The sequence below is a fragment of the Pempheris klunzingeri genome, chromosome 10 (assembly GCF_042242105.1).
Source record: "Pempheris klunzingeri isolate RE-2024b chromosome 10, fPemKlu1.hap1, whole genome shotgun sequence".
In the NCBI taxonomy this organism is placed as follows: Eukaryota; Metazoa; Chordata; class Actinopteri; order Acropomatiformes; family Pempheridae; genus Pempheris; species Pempheris klunzingeri.
The window spans coordinates 14,807,408-14,831,368 of NC_092021.1; the positions used below are offsets into that span (position 1 = coordinate 14,807,408).

The 23,961-nt window shown below is 41.5% G+C and overlaps 1 protein-coding gene across 1 annotated transcript; it reads right to left on the reverse strand.

The window, feature by feature from the left end:
• Nucleotides 1-36: 36 nt before the first annotated feature.
• Nucleotides 37-19,611, reverse strand: ptprna (protein tyrosine phosphatase receptor type Na). Its single transcript, XM_070837529.1, has 24 exons — nucleotides 19,510-19,611; nucleotides 15,715-15,765; nucleotides 11,524-11,634; nucleotides 10,997-11,114; nucleotides 10,660-10,807; nucleotides 10,241-10,442; nucleotides 9,846-9,998; nucleotides 9,542-9,667; nucleotides 9,251-9,285; nucleotides 8,899-9,164; nucleotides 8,648-8,734; nucleotides 8,428-8,507; nucleotides 8,225-8,289; nucleotides 5,897-6,106; nucleotides 4,838-5,095; nucleotides 4,558-4,705; nucleotides 4,282-4,355; nucleotides 3,694-3,771; nucleotides 3,324-3,443; nucleotides 2,276-2,442; nucleotides 1,304-1,357; nucleotides 1,116-1,180; nucleotides 339-412; nucleotides 37-224 (listed from the first exon to the last, which is right to left on the reverse strand). The coding sequence occupies exons 1-24, from the start codon at nucleotides 19,583-19,585 to the stop codon at nucleotides 153-155; spliced, it is 2,838 nt and encodes a 945-aa protein (XP_070693630.1). The 5' UTR covers nucleotides 19,586-19,611; the 3' UTR covers nucleotides 37-152.
• Between the last annotated feature and the right edge of the window lie 4,350 nt (nucleotides 19,612-23,961).

The following is a 23,961-nucleotide window of genomic DNA, read 5'->3' on the forward strand; positions in this document are numbered from 1 at the left end:
CAAGAGCAGTAACTGCTCCAAGTGTGGTAGAGCCAATTCTTATTTACAGTGACGGCCAGGCATGCACCACTGGATTTTACAAGTGCATCCTTATGGGTATTTATTTCTGTGTACTTGTGCCATGTCCTCACTGTGTCCTCAGCTGCTGCAGCTCACTGTGGCAGAGCTTTCAAGATGGCATTCACCTCCTCAGCTACCGCTGTCAGCGCAAACTCAAACTGGTCCTGATCGGGGTGAGCAGGGGAGAGAGAGGGGACGGAGGGAGACAGTTGGGTTACGATGGATGTCCACTTTAAAATTGCTCAAACAGTGCAAACACACACACATGCTGATGGTACCTTTGTGCGGACCAGGCCTGGTCTCTGGTCTCTGATGTGCTCCAGTGAGGCTGCGATGTCGATCTCCTTCACTCCTAACAATAGGAACAGTAAGAGCATTATCATCAAAGTTTTTGGAGGTTTGCGGTCATTGTTTTGGTGCTACAGACTCAAAGAGCCTCTTTTCTGAATCCACTGAACCTATAACAAAGGTAGATAAGTGCTTTCTGTGCTTCTATGAGAGGTGTTCAGTGAGTTTGCAGCTCTGATCATTTTAAAAAAATAATACAACTCGGATCAGATCTGTAAATAAAGAAACACAACTAAACAAATTTGTTTAGTTATGATCTGTGAAATGTAGAGTAATCAAAAGACTGTACTAATTCAGTATTACTGCGAGGTGCAATGTGAGCAATTCATGTTCTAATGCTGATCATACATGTTGAAATATCTAAAAACAAACTACATTTTATATTTGTGGTCAACTTACCCTACTAAGCTACTTTGTGGAGCAGCCCCCATAAATGACAAATTAATGTATGCACATCTTAGAGTGGAATAATAATTCAGATGTCATAGAAGCAGAATTATTTGACTACATTGAGTGTATAGCTCCCTCTGTTGTCCACTATAGGTAACACAAGGCAAACTTTAACATGATTCCACCCTCACACTAAAATGCTCAACATCCAAAATGTTCCTTCATCTTCCTTTTGCGCATGTTGGGTCATGCATGGTTTTCATGTCAAAATGTTTAGGTACTAAATTAAATCCCGTGTGTGAGAGAGAGTGACTGACCTTTGGCCATGCGGTTCAGCACCATGTCAATAAGGATGTACGTGCCGGCCCTGCTAGTGCCATCACTGTGGGAGAGACAGAGATAAAAAGGAAGCCATCAGTGCACATGTACTTAAGTGTTTCATATAGTATGCGCCTGCAAATTCTGCTGCTTTACAGAAATCTCATCGGGTGTGTTTATTCTTTACCTGCAGTGAACGATGATTGGGCAGGAGCGGCCTCTGTAACATTTATTCACCTTTCTGAAAAGCGGGAACAAGGAGCAGAAGAGAAAGAAAGGGGAACAAAGAACAGAAAAAAAATGTATTTAATATAATGTAAATCATTTATTATTAACTTCGCGACTTCCCGACTAACCTCGTTCACATATTCAATGAATATGCATAATAAACTTGTCACTAATCAATACATTAATAAATGCATACAGCACAGCTATTAATGTCTCTCATGCAGCTTTAGGTACTTGTCAGCTACAGTTAAATTAAAGGCGATGAGTGGAGAGCAAAATGTAACAAGGCTATGTGAGAGACAAAAACAGTGAGATTAGGAATGATGTAAAGAATGTCTGGAAAGGAAAAACTGCTCGAGGCCGTGGAGGAGAGTGAGATGGTGAAACAGGAGAGAACAGGTGGAGAGGAAGCCACAGATTCACTGTCCCTCTTGCAGTAGCCAGTCACACCTGCCAATGCTCATTTTTGTGACTATGCAACTGGAGCCAGAGTACTAGCTGCAAACCACAAAAATGACACTGGGAGATGTTAAAATGCAAACCTATCAACCTGCACACTGGGGGAGAGGGAGAGAGAGAGAGAGCTGAGGTGATGATGATGGATAGGGTATGAAATGTACAACATGTGGGTTTTAATTGATTATACACCATGCAGAATGACAGCGTAGATAGGAAACGGAGAATAAGATGGATGTGATCAAGGTGTTCAGGAGGATTCAGACCCGCTGATGTGTAAAGGTACCAGTGAGTCACTGCAACATTACACACACACTGATTCATGACCACCTGTTTGCTCCATTCTGTGTTTACTTACTGAAAATGACTGCATCCTGGGGCACATGTTGAAACCAAGGGCACGCGTGTGTGGGTGGTCTGTGTGTGTGTGTGTGTGTGTGTGTGTATGCGTGATTGTTTCATGGTTTTTCCTCACCTGCGGAAGTCGAGCAGCGGCCGTGTGGAGGTGGGGATGCCGTCAGCCGGCCAGCTCAGCAGGTGAAACTGCGTCAGCGTCCTGGTCTCCTGCGTCTGGACGTTCTTAAGGTAAAAGCTACGAACCAGGAAGTCCTTACACCAGATGTGCTCTGACACCAGGTTCACCTGATGCACACAAAAACAGAGAGGGAGAGGTGGCGGACAGAAAAAGAGACAAAATGGACAGGAGGGCAGAAAAAATGTGACTTGATTGTTGAGGAGAAGTGGTCAGCACACCCAAAAATGTAATGAGGTCTTCATCAGACAAACATTAACCTAAAGCAGGCTGTGTGCATTGACAAAAATTCAATTATTTGCACTTACAATTAGGAGACTACATGATACAAAACAACATCAATTATTCTATTTTCGCTCTTATCTTAATACTATTTAAAAAAAATATGTGATTACAGATGTGAGGAAAAAAAAAAACAATAAGTGACCTGTGTCTGGCACCAGGGAGAGAGATGTCATCAAAGACGGGGGGAATTTACATTTGCATAATCTGTATTCATAAGGTGGGTCTTAGGTCAAATTCCTCATTTAAACTAAGTTGTAAAGGAATATTGAGTGTATATATTAGAGATCTTGTTTTAAGGAAATGTTTTTTCTCCACATTGCCAGCCTAGTGGTGCACAAAGCCATTGCGGTTTTGGATCAGATTACAGTGAATAAGATAAGTGATATGAGGAGTGCTGCAGGAGATAACACTGTTAATATAAATCAAAGAAAACAGAGCCAATTTTTTCTCTGGCCCTAATTTTCCCCTGTAGAAAAAAATTGAACTTGTAGAAGAAAGTTAGGACCAGATTTATCTGTTAATTCAATCTCATAAGATTCTGTATTTTCAGTGGTTTTTTCTCTCCAAATTTTACGGACTGTGCATCTATGCCTCATATCTGCTGTTTTCACAAATAACCCTGCCTCTCATATACTCCATGCGTGTTTGAACAAAACTATTATGACTGTGTGAAATTAAAGGTTATGAGTTACAACAGGAAATTAACCTCATAGATGTGGTAGAGTGATGAGCCCTCATCAGGCCAGTATCGCTCGCACTGTTTCTCTCCATCTTCCACCAGAGCTGACATCATCACTATCACTGTGCAGCCGTTCTCCCACACCATCTGTGAGTCAGAGGACATGCATGAATTCAGACACACACACACACACACATCATCTGATTGTCACATTAAAATAAATCTGTGACATCTGTAAGTAACGAGGCAGATTTCCTGCAGATGGACTGAATGGCCCAGTGACCTCCTTCATTTTAATATGTCACTGAACAGTCGCCAAATCCATTAAATTGGGAGTGAGACAGAAAAAGAAAGAGGCAGAAAAGGAGAGAAATAACTGAGGGAAGATTGTACTGACCTGCCAGAAATCAGCAACAGTGTGAGGCAGTGGTCCCTGTGTGGCGATATACGCTGGCTGGCGAGGGTCATGATCAAACTATGGATTAAAAAAGAAAAGAAAGAGATCAAAGTTTCTTAGTTTTTTCCCTGTTGGGGATTCTCAAACAGATGTGAGCTACAGCATGGGAGCAATTCTCATACAGTCATGAAGTTATAAATACATGAAACAGTCGCTTAAGGAGCTCAGTATTGTTTGATCTTTCTTTGGCCTCTTGAGCACTACGTAGTGACACTGCATTGATCAACAAAGGAATATGAAAGAAAGCTAACTGCACTGTATAATGGTAATCTGGTTTGATTTTGTGTTTGTGTTCCGATACAGAGAAAAGTTTTTCGCACAGGCCAAAAAACTGAACACAACTGTTAAGACACATCCCATTAGCTACAGAATTCACAGTTCACAGATCCTCTCTCTGTTGTAACAGTTCACCTCTTGCTGTATCTTCATATCATATTAGGCCATAAATCATCATGTAATAAACCACAAATTATAAATATCATCACATGCTATCCACTAAATGTTTTGGACTGTTCGATAGATTCTTACAATGATGCTGGCGTTGATGTAGTCTTGTTTATTTGGGTTTACTTCTGACTTCAGCTTCACGCGAGAGTGATCATCTGTAAAAGAATGAAATGAGAATGAATGAAAAAAAACACTGTGCTGCCAATTTACTGCATACTATACAGATTTAGTCTGGTAAATGACTGATATTGGTGTGTTGCTGTATGTGCATATGTGTTATTCACTAGCAGGCTGATCGATGATTGACATAGACATGATCGGATCAGACACACTGATGTGACACACTGATGTACTGACAGGGGAGGGATTCAGCGTGTCTGTTTTTGTCCATGTTGCTCGGGAGTTGAGCCACAGCGACTGAGCTGGGGTCAGCCTGGTAGGAGCACAAAGCCTCCCATTCCTTCTGAAGGCGATCCTTATTACGCAGGTGATCCTCCATGTATGCCTGACGGAGAGATGACATGCAATTAAAATGTAGGTTAATATCTGCTGAACCAGGAAAAAATGATTTTTCACCAGGAGATTCCTTAACTACACCGGGAAGTACACTTCTCTCTACTCTTGTATAGCAACTCACCAGTATCATGTGACCAGTGGAGATGTCCATGTTAGACTGGGCCGGCTCTTCGCTCCAGGACGGGGTGGAGCTGTGGGTGGACGACGGGCTGTGCTGGGGACCGTCGCTGAACTGGGAGGAAACGCTGCTGACACGGGATGTGTCCGTGCCCCTACGACCTCCAGCGCCCGTGGCTATAGCAGAGCCCACCATGCTCCCAGCCATACAATCCTGGCGGCACAGGGACGATTTGGATGCCATGTGCTGCCGACATAGCTCCTGAATGGAAAATAAGGAGAGAGAGAGAGAGAGAGAGAGAGAGAGAGAGAGAGAGAGAGAGAGAGAGGGGGGTAGAGCTGTAAAACCCAAAGTTGATGAGTTGATAACAGGGCTGCAACAAAACTAATTAACTGTCGGATGAAGCTGACGGGTGTTAATGCTGGTTGATGGAGGGAATAAGGTACGCTAGGTAACAAATGAGATCTGAGGTGCACACAGTATAGATAGATGTGGGCTCACTGAAGTTATAAATACATGAAACAGTCGCTTAAGGAGCTCAGTATTGTTTGATCTTTCTTTGGCCTCTTGAGCACTACGTAGTGACACTGCATTGATCAACAAAGGAATATGAAAGAAAGCTAACTGCACTGTATAATGGTAATCTGGTTTGATTTTGTGTTTGTGTTCCGATACAGAGAAAAGTTTTTCGCACAGGCCAAAAAAGTGAACACAACTGTAAGACACATCCATTAGCTACAGAATTCACAGTTCACAGATCCTCTCTCTGTTGTAACAGTTCACCTCTTGCTGTATCTTCATATCATATTAGGCCATAAATCATCATGTAATAACACTATTTGGCACGCAACCAACTAACAAATGTGTTATAACAGCTTATTAATGCTTTAACCTAAGTAAGTGTTAATAACGTAATCAATAAACGGATTATAAACAATTTATAAATCCTCTATGAGGATAGTCTTATTGTAAAGTGGTACCAAAAAAACAAACAGAGAAAACCTGTGGGAAATTATATAAAATGGCCGTTCCTCAGTCCTGAATCCGCTTATGCTCTCTTACCTGGTAGTCAAAGTGTGTTTCTGCTCCTCCCTCTGGCCCGAGGCCAAGCTTGCCATTGGCCACTTGCTGAGCGTAGTGCCTGAGACAAGCTACAGCCATGGCCAATACCAGCACACCTCCCACAACTGCCATGGAAACGAGGGTGATGACTGTCCCACTGGAGCCTCTGGAAACCCTGGTTACCTGAGGGAGACCCCGCGCATCTGTCCTCTGGGATAAACACATCATAAAGAGTTGTGAGTAACATATGGGCAGCGGAGAGGGAGCACAAAGAAAACTGATTACTTTCTCTGCTTGTTGACATGCACATCAGGTCTTTTGAGGGTAGTCGCCTGCCACCAGGGAATCTGGCCTCATCACTGGAATTCAAAGGTCACTCGTTTCATCACAGCAACACATTTGTTTCTATGTAACTGTACATGACAGAAAGGTGTGCTTGGTGAGAGGCTGATGTTGAGTTTTAAAGACAAAGGTCTGAGAGGTCGAGGTAATACGAACCAGGAAGCTATTAAAAAGACAGCGGTGGCTCCATAGAGATCAGTGAACCACAGTAAGGTACACACCACACATCCACGCTGTGAGGTTTAGTTTGCCATTGTGTCACTTCACCTCTTCTGCCCAGTACAATCGAATTCAACATTGCAGCCACACCATTTTAATCTAAAGCCGATGCGCTGTCCTGTTTTTCCACACACACACACAATGAATCACCACTCCTGTCCACTTAAAATGCCACTCCAAAGAAAAACTGCAACTTTGTCAATAAACTAAATAAACCAAACAGCACTGAGAGAATAAATTAATTTCTTAATCAAGTGCTGCAAATAAACAACATTATGATCTCGTCTGCATCAGAACACCTGAACAAAAACGTGTTTTCCGTTGCCCTCACTTTAATCATATAACCACGTGAGACCTAACACTGCTATAGCATCAACAGCATTTTAATTGGCTCTTGCTATATTATCAGTTCAGAAAGTTGCACGAATTGAATATTATTATGTTAATGAGTTTACATATTCTATATTTACTAGGCGGCTGTTTGAAGTTGTGTTTTTTTCTATGTACATTTGTATGGTGAAGTTACAGTGGCTATGCATTCCAACAGCTGTAGTATCACCACTGTTTATATGTATGTTTATGCATCTTTACCCTTTTGTTGACTAAGAGTATTTAGCCTCTGAGTCATTCATTCATTATAGTTATGTGTGTATGAGTGTGTGTGTCTTAATTTTAATCAAATAAATAAACCTTAACTTAAATTAGTATCTAATTTGTTATTTCCTCTCTAGTATTTAAAAAAATACATACCATACACCATTTTTTCTATTTAACTCAACTATCTAAATGAAAGAAATATGATTTAAATATGAATTTCTTAATTAACTAACCAGAAATGACAAGCACTGCTAATGAGAAAACTTCACTATGGGTGATTTCTCACATCCTGGAGATCACATCAGTGCCACACACACAGTAATGAGGTTAATGACACTTGTGACTGTTGCCATAGCACCTGGGATCTGGGAGCCACAGTGGGGGGTGGGGGATGGAGGAGATGAAGCACCATGGCAACAAGTGAAATGCTGGTTGTTATGAGGTGTTGCCTGGCTGATTTGTTCTGGCCACTTGCCCTCCAGGAGGTACACGCTCACTCACAGAGGTTTACACACACACACAGACACACACACAAACACACACAATATTATAGCAGACAGTGTAGTGGTGGATAGAGAACAAGCTCTAAAGGAGAGATAGATGCACTGCCTTTGTCTGTGCTGTGCTTGTACTCATCTTTCTTACAAAAATCTGAGCTATTTTTTCCTTCTTTCGGTGGTATTTGATGATGGGAGTCAGCTGGGAAAAATAATGCACCGACTGATAAAAATATTAGGGTGAGTCACTAAAAGCTGTGTATTAAACTTAGAAATGCACATGTTTTTGGAGAGTTCTTGTGTAGCACATATTTGTATAAGCTCTTATTTATTATAAATTGTCCACATCTCTACGATTGTGGGGTTACTGCCTAGCTGAGTATCTAAACCATTTTACTGATAACCATTTCATGACACCCATGAGTTATAATAAAGAATCAAGCCACTCTGTAACTACAAAAGAAAGCTGCATTTAAAGTAACACAATTAGACACAATTAGGACGTGGTAGTGAATGTGAACTCATTTGTCAAGCTGGGGTCAATGAATGAACAGGTTTAAGTGACAATGATGATGAATACAGAGGCGTGATTATATCTCTGTTGCTTTGACGACCGGCGGCAATCATGTCACTGACAGGAGTGGTTACAATGTGAATCGTGTGCGTCAAGTACCTCTCCCACGCCGGTCTGTACAATCTTCAGGCCTGTTTCAGACTCCAGGAAATTCTTTTCAGATACTGTTGGGGTGAAAAAAACCTTTTATTACTGGACGTGAGAAAAAAAAACAGAACAAGCACAGACTTCTCACTTGCGTGGGAAGGTAGGTGTCTGTGGTGGGCAGAGGTTGTGTGTCTGTGTGTGTTTATTAGCCTCACCAGCTTTGGCAGCCACCTCTGCAGCCGTCATGTTGCGTTCGTTCTGACGGATACGGAACGTCAGTGCAGGACCCACCACACTGGTAACACAAAACCACAGGGACGCACACACAGGTTGGGTTGTTCAAAACGGTGAAAAAAACATTCTTATTTTTTTGAGTGAAATAGTCAAATGCACACACTGATACACACACACACACACACATAATGGTGGTGTTACCTGATGTTGATGAAGCTGCTGATTGTCAGATGTATCTTATCAGCCAGTAGCTCCAACAGCTTCACTCCGTCGTACAAACTCAGAGGACTATGAAAGAAAAACATCATCATCCTCGTTGTAAACACCATTTTTAATAAATGTCATGTTTGCTGCTCTGTGCTGGCAATCGATATGGCATTTAATGATTTCCCCTATTGCCAGTTCATGACAGTCTTTGGGAATGAGAATAATCATCTTGATAGCGTGCTGACCTCTGGTTGGTGACGATGTACCCATACTCCTCCTTGGCTCCTGTACCTTCGACCAGTGGCAGCCCCTTCTCCTTCAAGCCTTGTCCAGCTTCAGCAGGAGCGGTCTGGGGAGGCTGGGAGGCAGATGTGGGGAGGCTGGCGCTCTTGGCTGCGGGTGTAGCTGGGACTGAGGTGGAGGACGGAGCAGGAGGGGCATCGGGAGGACCTGGAACAGGGCCAGGCTTCTCCGGCTTATGGGACACACTGTCTGTCTTTAACAGCTGCATCTACAGGGGAATGACAGAGGGCCTATCAGTGAAAAGAAGTGTATGATTACTTCTTGTGAACACATGTGACCACGATGTTAACATACCTCCTTGAGCGTGATGAGGTCTTTTTGAATTGGATCTGAGAGAGACAAAGACATAAATATTTTTTAAAACAAATACGACGGCTAAAACACAATTCAGTTGTTAAAGAGTCATATTATAGCTTCATAGTTCCACTTTTACATGTAAAGCAAGGGACAATTAACTCAGTGTTTAAGTGATGATACAACAGACAAATAATCCCCTTACATATAAATTAGAAAAGCATGTATCAACACAGGGGCTTGATTTTGTTTGGCCTGATATTCTGAAGAGTTTATAGGTAAAAAACGTACCTGTTTTGTCTTGGGTCTGCAGCAGCTGCAGAATGAGCGCTAGCTTGTAGAGCTGCTCTTGACTGAGCTCTCTAGGGTCAACACCGTACTTCTGCAGGACTCCTGACATCCTCTGTAGCAGGCCGTCTAACACAGGATAGCAAAGTTAGCATCAGCTTCGCACTGCCGAACTCAGTAATTGGATATTGAATATGCACGCTTTGCAAGTACACCCATAGGGAAAAAATTGCCTCTTTATGATGGAAGATGTCAAGTTCAAGATCAGTTCAAGATGTTCAAGTAAGTTTAAATTCCTTTTCCTCACCGTTGTTTCCAGACAGAGTGCTGACATCCTGAGGAACTTTTTTATTCTGTAGTGTTGGTTGTCTGCCAGCCGTACCAAGTCTTTCCTCTATGGTGTAGTCTTCCACGTAGTCCACGGGTATCTCCAGCTCCAAGTCCTCATAATAAGGCAGGCCTGCTCACAGCAGAGCAGGTTATGTTGGTAAAGAGAATTGTTTAGTTATAATGTACTGTTTAAGAAATAGCTTACAAGAAGCCTCTTTGTCTGTGTTCTTTTGGACTGAAAAATATTTCTGCATGCTTTCTTCTGTGCTGACTGACACTTAAAAGTTCACTCAATAGTTACTTTTTTTTTCTCCATCTTTCATAGCTTTATTCTTGTGTGTTGTATTTTTGAAATTTGAACATGCTGTTTACCTGCAGGAGCCAGTGAAGCGGCCCCTCTGTGGCGGTATGAAGGCTGCGCGGATGCCAGGTAGAGAGACAAGGCTTCCTGTAGCAGCTGCCTGTCACGCTCTCGCTCTCGCTCTCTCTGATTGGCCTGGGACCTTGAAGAGGGACGGGCATAACTGCCTCCTGCCCCAATGACCGATCTCCCTACTTCGTCTTGGTACCTATGCTGGAATTAGGAGGAATATTACGCTGAATAAGTCTTTTGTGCATGCATGCATGTCTGTGTGTGACATCAGATATTTAACTCTATTTCCTATTCCTTATATTTTTTTTTCTATATTTATTTGTTTTCTCTTCTTTAATGAAGCTGCAATTATTTTCTAATAAAGGTTTCGGGGATGATAATAATGTGTGAGTGTGTATGTGTGTGTGTGTGTGTGTACCTGGTGGTATGTGTACGGGTCCATGGAGGCTGTCTGCATGCGTAATGGGGACTGAGGAGGCTCGACAATCATGTAGTCAACATAGTTCCCACCAGGAGGTGTGGAACCAGACTTAGAACTGTGGTGGTGGGGGATGTGCTGTTTGGACCTGGCAACCCAGAGAGAAACAAAGAGAGGATTAGGATGGATACAGAGGGGTTGAAAGGAGGGAGGGATGAAGGAATGGGTCCAAAGGGAAATAAACAGTGAGTTGGAGTGAAATGAATGGATGGATCTGACTCAGTCCTTTGACTCATTAGTGTTGTATAAATGGTTCATTGTAGTGGAGAGCACTTACTGAGACGAATGAGATGAGGAGGAGGACGAGTTTGGCTTATAGGGTTGGGTGGTATGAGGAACTCTCTTCAGCTCCTTTGATAAAATATACTGGGTGATGTCGTCTTGCCAGGAAAGACCTACACACACACACACACACACACACACATACACACAAAAACAGCAATTAAAGAAAACCACAGATGCTGAGAGTGAGAGTGCAAGACTGTAGTGTGTGTGGGAGAGAGAAAGATTCTCTGAAATAATCAATACTATTTCTTATAGAAGTTGTGCAGAAGTGCTCGTATTATGAATGGATCTCTGCCTGTATTCATAAAGTGCTCATAAGACTGAAACCTGTTGGAAATGTAAATTCTAGGTACAATAATGCAGATAGGATGTGAGGCAAAATCAAATATAATTCATATGAAAACTGTCAAAATGACCATGAAAAATTCACAAAATTACACATAGCTGCATTATCTAAACGTCACTCTAACAGTTTTAGCTTCGTAAAGTTATGCAAGTGATGATTTTCGAATATCTCACCTTGTAGCATGAGCTGTTTGAGGACTTCCTGCATCCTCTTCAGAACAGGAACTGACACCTGGTACTGGACCTGGTCCTGCTTAGAGTTACGACACTGACCAAACAGCCCATCTGGGGTGAACACACAGACACACAAAACTGTAGGAAAAATAAACTTTAACCCCTTTGAGAGTTCTTTTTGATGTGACTCCTGGTCCCAAAGCCAGCACAGTTAACAGACAATAAGAGTTGCCAAAGTAGGACAAAGAACCTGGTGCAAATGACAAAATGAATGACGGCTGAATTCCATTTAACTGCTTGGGTTTTACTGTCCTGGTATTGTGCATGCTGGCTTACTGCAACACTTGAATAGCCATTGTTTATGTTATCAGTAACAGTGACAAGTCAAAATGCCTGCTGTCAAACAGACCCATAGAAAATACAGATCAAATTTAAGAAGGCATTGAGTGAAGTTTTTATTTTCTTTGATTTTGAGGTAAATCTGTGTAGGTTTTACCACAAATAATTTGGTGAAGCTGCCCTTGAGTTAAAGTACTTAGTGATAACCATAATTCTTATGGTAGCCCACACCTCACTAGCCCACAGCAGTGAGTCATAGTTTTGAAGTACAGCCCACACACTTACATTACTTGTCACATTCATTTTGATGAGATTCTGACACTGTGAGTGTGTGTGTGTGTGTGTGTGTGTGTGTGTGCTTTAGAAAAATTTCCAGGCGGTCTCATGGCAACAGAGTTAATTACAGCATTTGCTGAGTATTGTTATCTGTGAACTGGACTCCCATCATGATAATAATTTAATCAACATTTTGAATATCTACAGCACATAAAGAAATGTACCATGTTCTGTGCATTACAGTATATCAGCATCGGCCCACACAATTTCACTCATTCACTCTTCAGCCAGAAACAAGCTGATGTATCATTCTAAGTCAGTACCTGCTGTACGTCTGTATCATTGAACTGCAGTATTTAAGCACTCGTAAACTCCTGACCTACACAGTGCCGTGCTTCGGCATCATAAAGAAAAAAGTTAGGAAGAGAGATGATGCTGAGAATGTTAAATTTCTAACTTTATAGCAAAGCTATCATCATGTGACGCCAAATCACATGAATAAGTCTTTTCATTCTGAAGTCTCAGTCAGTAAAAATGTAGATACTTCTAAAGAAAAAGGTTGTCATCAGACTGCGATGTGATGAGAATAAAGATAAAGCGGAGCATAGTCTGTCCGTATTATTTGGTGCACTGATGAGTCACCACAGTCTTTTAGGCAGGCAAAATCTCACACAGCCCAACCTGCCACAGTGAAACACTGAATTGTTAAACTAACAGAGCAGAGCGGTTTAATATGGCTACATCACTAAATGGCATAGGAAATGATGGCCTATTTTTTTATGATGTATTGAAGAGGAAGTGGACATGTTTTTCCTTCTTGGGTGGGTGGGTATAAAATCAGGTACATTTCTTAGCTTTGTTGTGTTAATGTTATTGCCAAGTTGATCTTTAGTCCAACAACAGATACAGAATATTGAGTGGAGATACAGAAAGACACAGACAGAAACTTGTGCAGCTTTCCCCCACTGAGCACTCAGAAAAGAGACACAGTTTTTCATACATATTTTCCATCCTGGTTAGTCAAACCCAAATTACGAATAGCTGATGATGTGATATGACACAGGATATTGTATCATGGCAATTAATTGCACTGGTAGAGCAGAAAATACGGCAGCTCTTAATCGTGGTGGTGAACTAACTGAAGACAGAGAGAAGAGGGACGTGAGGAGGAGGAATGGAAGATGAATGGAGAGGAGACTGCAAACTGCATGGCTTGATGGGATTGGGACTATTTCTGAAGCTGGAGTTATTTCTGTAGATATTATTTTTGCGCAGGGAACATACAGTATTCAGCTTAGGACGGGGAAACCTGTGAAATGTAAATGAAATGCAATGTTTGGCTCAAACACTAATGCTCGAAATAAATGGCATAAATTTATTCCGATGATAATTATTGGTGCTACATTCTACAGTGGATGAAGGTTGTGTAAGGCCTAAGAAAAGTGTGTGTATTCACAATTAAGTCACGTAATCCAAACTGGGGCGATGAATAAATGTTATACTAGATTGAATATCTTTATTTTTCCAGTTCTAATTGACTTCCATTGAAACCTAAATAACATCAACCCAAAACATTACAACTTACATCTTGCCCATTCCCTTGTATGGACTCAGTCACGACAGACAAACCAAACACTCCTTCCTGGACTGTTACACGCTGACCCCGTGTTGACTACAAGTCAGCACCTCAAGGAGCAGCTGGTTGATAAGATCGGGGCTCTACAGCTGCGCACACAGAACTCAGGTGATAATGTATGACCAGCATTCAGACAGGTTTACAGGCGAGACACCCACAATAACAACAACAACATAAACATGACCTTGGTCCATCCATGCATAAATACTGATTCTTTACGCTGTGTTCCAGAGGTGGGGCTGAAGAACGGCAACGCCAAACCAGCAGAGCCTGATAGACACTTTTAGTATCTTTGAAAGGAAAAAAAACAGAGGAAGATGCCTGTGTCCAACACTGCTCACTCCACTGTCCCTACCAAATGTGTAAAAGACTATGGACATTGACAACCTGCAAGATTTCAAGTCTGCACAGCATGCAGCCAAGTCAGCCTGTCATCCTGTCAAAGACACAAATAAACAACAAACTGCTAAGAGCACCCAAAAGAGTCCGTGCATTCCTTACAGCACACCAAAGTACACAGGACACAAACGATCACTAGCGGCAGGCCGGCAGAAACTAAAGGACTGTACCTACAATAAACCTTGATGTCTGGAGTTTTTTGCTGCAGACATTGAATTCTGTGCTGTGTAGTGAGTGGAAACCATGAGACATCTTTGGAAAATCATTCCTCTGTGGTTCCAGTCTCAGTGCTTTGTGAAAACCCTCCTGGATGCTATAAAATAAGCTCCTAAGTCATTGTCTCATTGCAAAAATGAGACATTACTTTGCCCAGTCAAATAATTTTGTTCAGTTCAAGAGATTTATAGTAGATAATCTTTAGATAATTTAGCAAATAAAGTACCAGCTCTCGGTCATCCAACAAGGAAAATTCTTAATTCACAGGCTAATACTTGTTTCAAGGGGACTGTACTGAACACAGAGGGATATAAATCATTTGGATGAGATGGTGTTACTTCAATTAAAGAAGAGTGTGAATGTTTTCTCTTGATTTCCCTGTTGCTCCTAGTTGTCTCATGCAGTCAAACATCTCCTAAATGAAACTGAGCACCGTAGCTGCTTATTCTTTATGTGTAACGACTCTGGGAGACCTGGACACTGTGGAGGTTATGCTCTCAGTGGACTCAGTTGGACTATATTTTCCTCCCACAAGCTAAAGAACAAGGTAAATCATTATTAGATTTTGAGAGACAGACGCAAACACAAAGGGCTCATTTCGACCAATCTTGACTAAAAACTTTGACGAGTTGTTTTTTCTTTTAATTTTTCAACAGTGTTCCATCCTCAGATCCACAGATGTAAATAAATATAGCACAAATATGTCTGTTTGCTCCTGAGCTGCAAGTACGCTGATCCATTCTGTATTCTGTCCAATGGCTGCGCGTGTGCGTAAGTGCAATTTCCACAGAGAAGTGCGCAAGTGCGTGTCAGTGACTCATCGCTGTATTAGCACAACAACTGAGGGGGTGTCGACCTCACCGTGATGTCAGTGTTACCATGGAGACAGTAGAGCGGGGGAGGGGCTTAGATAAAGATGAGGAAAGGGAGAGGGGCAGGTGACGGAGAGAGACAGACAGTTGGGGCTGAGAGAGGGAAAATCCTTGACTTGTGTTTGTATATTTTCAGACACAGACTTTGTGTCAGCATGCTTCCAGGGACATGTAGTGTGTGTGTGTGTGTGTGTGTGTGTGTGTGTGTGTGAGTGTGTGTGTGTGTGTGCAGCTGTCGGGTTAATAATTCAATATGCTGTCGAAGTACAGAAAGGATTAAGAAAGTAGTCTATATTAAAAGTTTAATGTTGAAGTTCAAGACACAGACCATGTTTGATTGTGTGTCTGTGTGTGTATACATGTGTGTTGTGTGTGCCTGTGTGTGTGTGTGTGTTGTGTATGTGTGTGTTGTGTCTGTGTGTGTGTGTGTGTGTGTGTGTGTGGTGTACTCACCATCCGAGCAGAACTGATCCCTTGTGCACAGTTTTCTCTCAAACAGGCAACCTGAGAAAGAAAGACAAAGAGAAGGCTAACAGGTACTCAGAGTAAAATCCTTCACAGCAATTCCCATGGCAACGGCAGCTTTATTTCGTATTTGGGGAGTTGAAATGAGAGCACAACAAAGTGAGCTTAACCCCGGCTTACTCATCATAATTAACCTCAAATGTACTGCACGGTGGTAACAAAAACACACGCGCCCACAACCTTCACTCTGTCTTTTATATCTAAATGCTGCCATTGACAAAACAAACCTACAATGCACTTATCATTCATAGGACTTTTATATAACTGCACAAGGACGTTTTAAAAGCTCCAAACTGCGTCATTCATTAGCATAAAACATGGAACTTCTCAAAACTTTGAAATACAATACAACTTAATTTTCATTTAGATCTTTTAACGTCCAGCACAGACATCTTGAAAATGTAAATGTATTGTATTTTAACAGCCTATCAGTGTCTCTATTTTGATAAGCAAACTGAGGATAAAATGCTGACCTACATTTTGTGGATGTGAAGTACTCATTAACTAGTTTGGAATCAAACTGGGGACACAAATATAGTGTTGCCATTAGTAACGTTCCACTACTCCTTATTTTAGGGAGGTGAGTAAGCCCTTGGAGGGTACGGCAGTGTGGGGAGGAGCAGGTGGCTGGCGATAGATAGGCTTGTAACAGCAGAATACACATGGATCCATCTTTTCCTCTCATGTCACAGCTCGTTCCTTTTGCCCCAAGAGGAAAATCACCTTTCTGTTGTCAAGTACAAGACAAAAAAAAGTGAATAAATAATGTAAATGTAATGTAAAATTAAATGTAAAAGATGTGAGTAGCTGGTTAGCAGAATGGATGAACTAAATGTTCACCTGAACAAAAAAACTAGAAAAGAGAAGAATAGAAAACTATTTTCTCTGCCTTCAAATGAAGTGACGCAGTACCCAACAGCACTTTCAGTGACTCACCTCTATTTCGTTATGAGAAACAAACACACTGCACACACACAGTGCAAGTGAGCATTTCCGTGATGCCCTCGAAAAACTTTTATCTTAACTATATCTTAGTGATTAGTGAGGACAATTAGTTCAGTTCCCAGGAATTATTTCATTTCAAGTGAAATTATTTGGACCACATCTTAGTCTTAATCTCACACGCAAATTTGAGGACTTCTTAAAAACATCAGTGGAGTATCTGGGAGACCTGGGCTCTCCAATCTGTGGGAAATTTAAGGGAACCTTCATGTGTGGCTGAAATAAGCTCCAGCAAAAACTCACATGGATATTATTGCACTGGGACATAGCCAAGAGATATCTGAGTAATTGTAGCACACAGGGGCTCGCAGGGGGACTGACACACACATCACCACGATGTGAGTAAATGCCAGGCCTAGTCATCAAACGCTGATTGGTTGTCCAGGAAAGGATATCTGGTGGTGTTGGGCCAACAAGTAACACGGAGCAAAAATAAAGAAGCAAATAGTTTATTTTATGGGGTTTAAAGCACATTTCTGTCTTTGGATCTTGTTTTAATTCCACGTGCACTCTTGTTTGGTAAATGCAAACATTGGTTGAAGAGGTTAACATTAAAAGCATGCCTGCAGATCCATGCAAATGTCTGAGAGAGACTAGCAGAAGGTTCATTCTCTGATGATAAAATGCAACAATAGCAAGTGAAAATCCAAGTTTACATCCCCCCAGCAACAACAGTCCAGCTGGTAGCAACAGCAACAAGAACGATTATCATTTAAAAATGGTAAAATATGCACCCTCGCATGGTGAAATAGCAACAAAGGCTCCAAAGAAGCTCATGACGTTGGTGACTTATTATACAGTGTCTGTCATGGCGAAAGGACATCCGCCCTTATGGACATGGCTGGCTGCAGAGATGTCAGCTTTGACAAGAGGATCATACTACTGTGTGTGTGTGTGTGTGTGTGTGACGTACGTATGGACGGATGGTTAATCAAATGAACAGGTGGATGGATGCGTGAAAGAACAGAGACTGAAGCACAGAGACATTAATGGATGAATGGACAAAGGGAAGCAATAGTGGTTACCGGTGTCTCTCCATGGTGCTGAAATCACTGACACTGTCAGAATGGCTTCCCACTGAGCCGCCCATTGTTCACTGTTAGGGTGTTTTTTTTTTTTTAAATGCTTTTGTAATTTCTTGTATGATTTCTCAGTGATGTGTGATTTTTAATGACAAACTGCACAGCAGCAGTTTTCCACCAGCATTTTATATTCGATTTTGCTTGTTTTTACATATGTTTTGATAAACTGGACTTGTATCATGGTTCTACAGTGTTCATAAAAATAGCTTTAGTGACATAACAATACCACAGGCATATTTTGAGGGTTCTTTGAGATATTTAATTTACAGGCACAATGAGCTGCTTTAGATGTCTAAAATAAACAGTAATCAATTGTTTGTCAGCTGTCTAATGCATCGCATTTGGGTTCTTACATGCTAAAAGTGAAGCGATAGAGCTTCAAATAATTCTGCTGACTTACGATAGACAGGGTGTGAGGGAGATGATGGTGTGCTAGAACAAAATTATACCTTCTTGTTTTTCTCAGAGAAAACAACATAATGGCATTTGGCCTTTTTCAGTCTATGTCTAGATTACTCATTAAATTCACTCCATACTTCACAAATGTCAACCTACATTTGGCAGACAGGGTGTTTTTTTCACAGTGAGTATAATGAGGAAAAAGAAATAAAACCTTTCTCTTGGTGGAAGCCTTTAAGGATGGGAGGTGCAACAATGCACTTGTTGCATCAATTTATCAATTACAAATAATGGCAGGCCCATATATCAATCCGCAAAAACATGAAAAATCACTGTCTTTGGCAATAATCAATATGAGATAGTTAAGCTACTAATGCTGCCATTTTTGATGATAAAAACCAAATAATCAGCTGCTACTGCTAATGCCGTTGCCGTCCCTACTGCTGAGAGTGAAATGTGAGTGTCGACCTGTTCAGGTATCAGTGAACACATCTCAAAAATGAAAGAAACTGTTTAACAACTTGTTTTCTTTATCATTTTATTCAATGTAGAAGATATGCGACCAGCAGTATATCGCTTTTAGAGCTGTCTTTGCCGTTTCCTGGAATCACTCTTCAGTGTTTGCATCATATCAAATTTCGTGCCATGTGACTTTCTGTCGCTAATTTCACATTTCAAACAGAATTCTGCTGTCTACTTTTTATCCTGTACTTTGTTAGTCTGTGTGTTATTCCTTTATCCCCAACAGCTGGACTTGGTGGCTGTCTGTCCTACTTCCTCCTGAACTGAAAAGGTTCAAAATAACACCATATGACAGGGAGTGTTGGTGGCAATACAGGGGTCATAATTCCCTAAAATGATATATTATAATATTATATTGTGATTTAAATACTCAGTGGACTCAGTTTTCTCTCTTCCCTATAACTCTGCATCTTTCACTTTCATCTCACTAGACTATCAGCCTCATAGCATATCAGTCAATGGCAAACAATTTACAGTTCAATTCAGCTCATTCTGGATACATAAATACAACCCACTAATCCATCAACACAGGTATCCCTAAATGTAGTCTCTGCTGGATTATTCCAGCACCATGACAGTGATGGCACAGGGGATAAAGGAGCCTTCAGCCGGATGTGATCAACATAAAGTCATCACCCAAACACACACTGGACCTGAAGGAACATTTCCCTAATTTCAGATATGGACTAAACCATCAGCATCAGCAGCATCATCTTACCGTATTTGTCTGACATTCCTGACTTGCACAGGACGGTCACAAGGAGCAGAACTCGCCATGGCTTCAAGTGTTGCATGATCCCCTGAAGCTCCACAGCAGGAGGAGGAGATGCAGAGAAGAAAGATGCGGAGTCCCTTCGCTTTGGTCCCTTTCCCCCTTTTTCAAATCCCCATAATGTTGAAAAGAGCCGCAGCCAGTGTCGAAAGCTCACATTGCACCCAACGAGCCCATGTGACGGAAAAATATAAATAAATGGCTGAAAGAACTAATTCCCCGCGGAAAGGCGGAGGCAGAGGCAGAGACTGGGAGGAGGAGGAGGAGGAGGAGGAGGAGGAGGAGGGACAAGGCTGTGGACATGCAGCCTATAAAGTCGATTCACGACAGCACAGCTGCGGAAATAACGTACAATCTGAAGGAGCAAGGAGCTCTCCGAGGCTGAGGGTATCTGATCGACCTGCAGCGACGTCATCACGGCTATGACACAGAGGAGGAAGGGGGGGGGGGCTGAGTTTCATATTACACCTAACCACAAACGTCATGCATTCATTTTTCATAAACGTGCACGCATGCATACAAAACGTGATGGATGCAATGTTTTTTTTTTTTGTCGCATCAGACCGCTCACAGGTGTGCACAGGTATGTAAATCCAAGTCTAACATAGTGTTTGTTTGTTTGTTCTTTAGACATACACTGGTTTCAAAATCATATTTAATTTCATGTTTGGCAGTTGAATGTAGTCTTCTATATTTCTATATATCTATTTTTCTGTTTACTAGGTAATATAATCAAAACGTGTCACACAGTGAAACATTTTCTGTAAGATGAGTCTGTAATGTTTTTCCCCATAAGATCTATTGAAGGAAGAAGGAAGGAAGGAGGGAAGGAAGGAAGGATGCTAACAACACCTGTGGGCCCGAGAGCTGTCTCTGCTCCAGCTGAAGTAAGATCAAATAAGAAAAGTTCCAGTGTATATTCCTATTTACTAGACGCTCCCTGTATCCTGACAAATGTGATAACTGTACACTGTGTTTTCAGATATCTTTCTTTGATATACGTATGTGATAAGATATCTTTCTCTCAGTTCAGCCGCTTTAGGAACATCCAGATTGAAGGTGTGATACTCCATCACTTATCTTAACTGATCCTTTCTGATTGAAACTGCATTGAAGAAGGCAGGCAGCCATACTTCCCCTGAGGAATTGGAGTCACAGCAGTTCATCTTGAATAGTTGTGCTCTTGCTCCCTCTTGTGTCTATAAAAACCATTTGGCTGGATGTGCTGCCGCCTGAGCTTGACTAAGGGGCAGCAGCCACCAGAGCAAACACCCGACATTCTTTGAATCGGAATCCATAAAGACATTTGTACGACATGATTTAAATTTAAAAATACCTTAGTGGAGATAAATATCAGACAAATAAGACAATACCTGGTTAAAAAGAACAACATGTTGAGTGTAAAGCTCTTTTTCATAAAGCCATATAGCTGGATATAGATGGTATTAATGGTGTTACATTACATCGGACAGAATATGCTACAGTGTCCTGGTGGCACAGACATATATATATATTTATATTAATAAATAATTAGTACTTAAGTGAATCTTCATGTGTAGCTGAAAAAAGATGGACAAGCCAAGAGGTATCTGAGTAATTGTGGCACACAGGGGCTCGCAGAGGGACCAACATACATGTGTGTGTGTGTGTTTTGTTTGCTTTTTTGCTTTTGTCCGTCGCCCGTCTCAATACTAAAAGTTTACTTTTTAGTTTAAGCAAACTAACAGATGCACATACTGCCCAGACTTTGTTGGCTGTGGCTCAGAGGGTCACACAGTGATCCTATCCTTGGCATACCGTGGGCAGCATCCAGTGAATGCCTGATAATGTCATGGGCTTAGCATCGCTTAAGCTTCCAAGAGTTCACTGAATATTAAGATGTGCATTGTCCTCTCATGAAACAGTGCACATTTTACTGACAGAAGTCCGGCGCAACTGGGCTGTGTCTAAACAGGAAGTAGCCTTTCTGTCCAGTATGACTCATGAATCTCGCAGTTTGATTTGATGCCCGCTGCTCGCGATATCAGGCACACTGTGTTGTCATTGGCTTTTGATATCATATCTCTCCTGAGATAGACCTAAAATAAATGTGGAACAAGAGGTCTAGGAAGCTGTTCTGGTCTCCATGTTGCACAGTTGCATGCAATCACAAATAATGCACACACACACACACACACACACACACACACACACACACACACTGCGTATGTCTGTCTCTCTTTCTTCCTCTCTCCTTAACTTTCATCCTTTCGTCCTTGTGTCACTCTTGTGCGGCTGGCATGTGTGTATGTGTGTTTGGTTGGTTGCCGGGCAACGTGCATTCTGTGTTCATGAAGGCTGAAACCAGCTGAACACGCTAACCTATGCACACTATTTAAGTCATATTAAGACATCATGGGATTGGCACCATCTTGTACTCCGCTTTCTCTCACTATCGCTATCACACCACCACTATTATCACATTCTGCAGCTGCCTGATCTAACATACAGTAATCCTGCGTCTGCATTACTTACTGTTTACTAACATGAGCTCACATAGAGGCGTCTTTGTAATGTTGTCTATTTCATTTTAAAAAAAGGACAGAATGTCCGTATATCTTAGTTTCTTATGTCCGGTGGTTAAAAAAGGATTGTCAAAGAATTTCCCATAATGCCATTCCCCATCCTGTCATCCACACTGCTTGGCTCCTGACTGACCCAGCATTCCACAGGCCAGAGGCCCCCCCACCCTAACCCATATACCCCACCCATGGGACTTGGTGAATGAGTGCAGCTTACTGGGTGGATTTTTTTTTCACAATCATGTCTCAAAAAATGTCATTTTAGTTCAAGAAAATTTTAATGTGGGGAAAAATGGATGTTGGAAAGTGGATGACACTGTGATAACATCTCATAGTGAGAAGAACTGGGAGGTGTGGGCCTTAAATTGATTTGTGAAAATATTCGGTCACACTTGTAAGAATCAGACAAAACAATCACAAAGAGACCGAGTGTATTAACACCATTTGTTTAATTCGCTTTTTCGAATGCAAATTTGGGGAAAATTACTGCTCATACTATATATACTTATATTCTGATATTTTTTAGTCTACAAATGCGTGCTGCTCTCAAAATAGAATCATGGCACGGCTGAGTAGGCTTTGGCTGCTATGTTCTGTTGATATTCTTAGTCTTGGTGCATTTGTCTGTGTGATGACTATTTTCCCAGCTGTTCTGTGATCTGGATGCTAATTTAAGGCCGTTTTCTTTCTCGGATACAGGTCAGATATTGCTCCTGTGTCTGGATGGTTAGGCAACTCGTAGCTAGCTCACTTTCCGTCCTGTGTTGATGACGTAGCCTCCTGCTGGGAAACTCCAGGATGACCGCTCCAGTCATGTCAGCAGATAACACAGTCAAGTCACATCACGCTCGTATCAGGTCACTTCATAGCATGTGTGGCAGCGAAAAGCCCCCACATTACTTCTGTTATATGAATGCAGTGGTATGGGGAACCTTTAGAAGTGAAGTCATTATTGGTGTGTCAGCATCCCAATTTTTTCAAGTCCAACACTGAGTCATTATAACATAGCAAACCCCAGGACTCATGTATGTAAATGTCTTGAATGAATCTTGTCCAAACCAGGTGGGCCTTTGGTGTCAGAACGAGCAAAGTCATGATCCTGGAAGATGGCCAGGAAAGTCCTGAATTTTCCAGAGCCACAAAGGACAGAAAGACAACCTGATGATGAGGAGCATATTGCACATCAGTTATACATCAATTGTTTTGCAGGATAAAGTTCGTAAGATTTACCTCAAAAGATGTATTTGAGGGACAACAACAGAATAGCTGAGCAGTTTTTTTTTATTATGTGTGTGAACCCCATATTATAATGTGCCAGTGACAGCAGCCACTGTCATGACACAGTTCATCTGCTTTCTGAGCAAATAATTCTCAAAGTAGAATTCCGAAGCACCTGTTTTGTTTCCTTTAAAAATGAAAGAGAAAAAACCTTGAGCACCCGGTCCCTAAACAGGTGACTTTCTTTTGAGGTACATTTAAATGAAATTCTTCAGGCTCTTTGTCAACTCTTCAAAGAATGAAGGTAGTCAATAAGAATTTGATGGAAGCTGAAATTTGAAATTCAAATTCTGCTTTTCTAAGGACCTATTACCTAGAACAAAGAAAATGTGACACACTCAAAGAAACCTGCATGAAAAGGAAATCTTCAAACGTTACTAATACTTTTCAGTTGTGTTTAGGCACCGATATAAGTCAAATCTTATTATCATTTCATATTTGATGTCAGACTTTGATTATCAGCAGTTATATTTATCTTCAGGATTGTCAGTAAATGCAGCATCATTATTTTTATTTATATTGACGGTATCGGGCGCTGCCTTCACTCCCATGATCCTTT